The sequence below is a fragment of the Raphanus sativus genome, chromosome 2 (assembly GCF_000801105.2).
Source record: "Raphanus sativus cultivar WK10039 chromosome 2, ASM80110v3, whole genome shotgun sequence".
Lineage (NCBI taxonomy): Eukaryota > Viridiplantae > Streptophyta > Magnoliopsida > Brassicales > Brassicaceae > Raphanus > Raphanus sativus.
Window position 1 is genome coordinate 23,926,710 of NC_079512.1, and position 2,664 is coordinate 23,929,373.

Sequence of the window (2,664 nt, forward strand, 5' to 3'; positions counted from 1 at the left end):
TCTTCTACTAGATGCCTTGGTAAAAAATGAAGAGAAATCTATCATTCTCTGAGCTATGTTTAGATACCAAATCTGATTGAGAAATTATGAATCGTCAAAGAAAGATAACGAGTTCCTTAGATTGCTTCTTCTTCAGCGAAACAATTATTGGTGTTAATACTTTTAACATTTTGTTTTACAATATGGGAGACTGAAGCTACGAAAGTTAATTTTCTGAAGAATCTGAACATATAATATGGTGAAGTAAAAAAGGCTAAATGATCCAATTGCTATCTTCATTGGACTGCATGATCCATTGAAACTCCTTGCTTTATTCTCTGTTTTCAATTTATGTTTATAACATAATTAGTTGGAAGAACAGATATGGTGTAACAGAAAGAGAAAAACATACTCAGTATTCAAATCTAAGACTCGATAATATGTTGTGGTGGAATGTAGTAAGGGATACTACATGGATAAGACCTACTCCAGACTCTTGTGCATTTCAGATGGACAAAACCTGATTCGTCGAAATCTTTGATATCGATACTGTTAGGGAGTAAATCAGGAAAGGAAGTAGCAAGGACACAGAAAGGTTCAGACATTGAGAGGACCATGTTAAGATCTCCAATGTCTTGAGTGTAAACGGCGTTTCCCTCTTCGTCTAGCTTGAATACCATTAAAGCTTTGGTTCTCATTCTAGCGATACCAGCCTTGGTGATCTTGATTGTCTTCTTGTACTGCTTGACCAAGAAATTTTCACCGGTAGGTAGTGACTCCACCAAGTGCTCGCTCCTGCAGCACATATCCAAAAGATTCTGTTTAGACTTTGTGAGCTTGGGCATGTTTGTAAACCGCAAGCTCTGAAGCTCGAGGTTATTGCTGGGTTTGTAGGGATCCCATGAACCGATGACATGGCCTCCAGACCCGGGGATGCGAAACAAGTTGTGTTTCTTGGAAAACATGACACGGGATGAGTAGAAGCAGGGGTTCTCGATCTTGATGTTTGTCCACTCTGGTTTACTCTGAGAGGCTGGTTTGCAAAAGCTGAGTTGCGGTCCCAAGAACTTGATAGCCACGACACAGTCTTGATCATCCTCTGGAGAAGATGAGGACAGTGACACATTGGTGATGATTTTGGTTTGGCAATGAGGCAGAGTCACAAGAGGAGGCAGAGGAATGCGTTTCGGATTTGTATCCGATGCCACAGGGTTGAAATCGTCTTGGAGACGCAGCACTCCATCTTCCTTTAGAGTAGCTATCCAGCCACGGGATGCCCCTATTATTATCTTCTCATCATACACTAACTCCAGTGGCACCTTCTTCTCCAAATCAGTGCACTCAGGTTCATTTAAATTCATTACCACAAGTTTTCCAAGATCCCCTCCACAAGGCTCAGCCAAGACGATTTTACAAGGAGGGGTTTGCCGCAATGAAGTTGAGAATCCTTTGGAGAGAAAAAGAAGAAGAGAGGATCTCACGGACACAGGAGGTTTCCCAAGGCCGTGACTCGAGAGCCGCCTCAGGAGCAGAGACATATGGATGTTCTTAAGAGAGAGAAAAGAGAATCTGGTTGAAAGAGTTGATGTTTTTTCATCTTCTCCATTAATACATAGAACTAGCCTTGGCCATCAAGTATTTGTCTTCAGCAAATGGACCGGACACAATCTTACTGGATATTTTCTTTCAAACCATAGTAACTTTAACTTGCCTTTTTTCTTCCTTTTATTGTCTAATCCAAACAAAACGGAAAGATGACAAAACCTCTGTAAATAAAATGTCTTTTTCAGTTTTTAAGAAGGATAGGGAAAAATAGATAAGAATAAAATAGTAGAAATAAATGTTACTTTTCAGATTTAATAAAGAAAAAAATTATTCTATAATACTCTATAAAAAGGAATGAAAATGAAAAGAAAAATCATTCTTCATAAATGGTGTGATTTCTTAAAAATGTTAAAAAAATTAAAGGCTTTCTTCATTTATTTGGTCACGATTCAAACTCCTTAAAAAGCAAACATTGTTGATGTGATGTTACTCAAGAAAAAGTGTATACATGTACATCAGCCAGTACCACTACCTCTACACATACTCTATTAATGGGCAATGCTCACTTAACAATCACCCGAGGTTCAAATGCAAACAATACTTCACTATCAATTACCTATCATATAGGTTTCAATTCCTACTGAATATATTTTTTTAACAAGTGTGTCATAACCATGTTGCGGCTGATATTGCAACACACTTTCCGATGAGAACTCATTGAACTAATTTCAAAAGAACAAGATAACATAACATTAGTACACAATGATATGATTAATCTATCAATATAAGAATCAACATGAACAAAATGTGTTTTGAGATTTAGTGTCGTTTCTTGTTTGCTTGGATGCTCGTAAGCATCTATTTGCTTAAAACATCCATTTGTATGTGAACCAAGATGAAGTATTTCCCCATCAATATATTCCAAACTGAATTCACACATAAGTAAATAACATAATATGACAAACAATAATTTAAATAGGAGATATGCTAATAAACAAAAAAAAAATATGTTTAGATGATTAAACAATGTTTAAGGTTATTTAGAGAAAAAAAACTTAATAATTGACAACCATAATCATTTTGGGTGTTATAAAAATCAAGAGTTTTTTTTGTTGATGACAAACAATGAAAGAAAGATGG

The 2,664-nt window shown here is 36.3% G+C and overlaps 1 protein-coding gene across 1 annotated transcript; it reads right to left on the reverse strand.

Moving 5' to 3' along the window:
• Positions 1-75: 75 nt before the first annotated feature.
• LOC108841189 (uncharacterized) lies at positions 76-1,651 on the reverse strand. Its single transcript, XM_018613967.2, has 2 exons — positions 392-1,651; positions 76-317 (listed from the first exon to the last, which is right to left on the reverse strand). The coding sequence occupies exon 1, from the start codon at positions 1,515-1,517 to the stop codon at positions 405-407; it is 1,113 nt and encodes a 370-aa protein (XP_018469469.2). The 5' UTR covers positions 1,518-1,651; the 3' UTR covers positions 76-317; positions 392-404.
• Positions 1,652-2,664: the final 1,013 nt, after the last annotated feature.

What these genes read in the sequence shown, in the direction of transcription:
- LOC108841189 (XM_018613967.2), bottom strand. Translation starts at nt 1,517, where the DNA reads ATGTCTCTGCTCCTGAGGCGGCTCTCGAGTCACGGCCTTGGGAAACCT.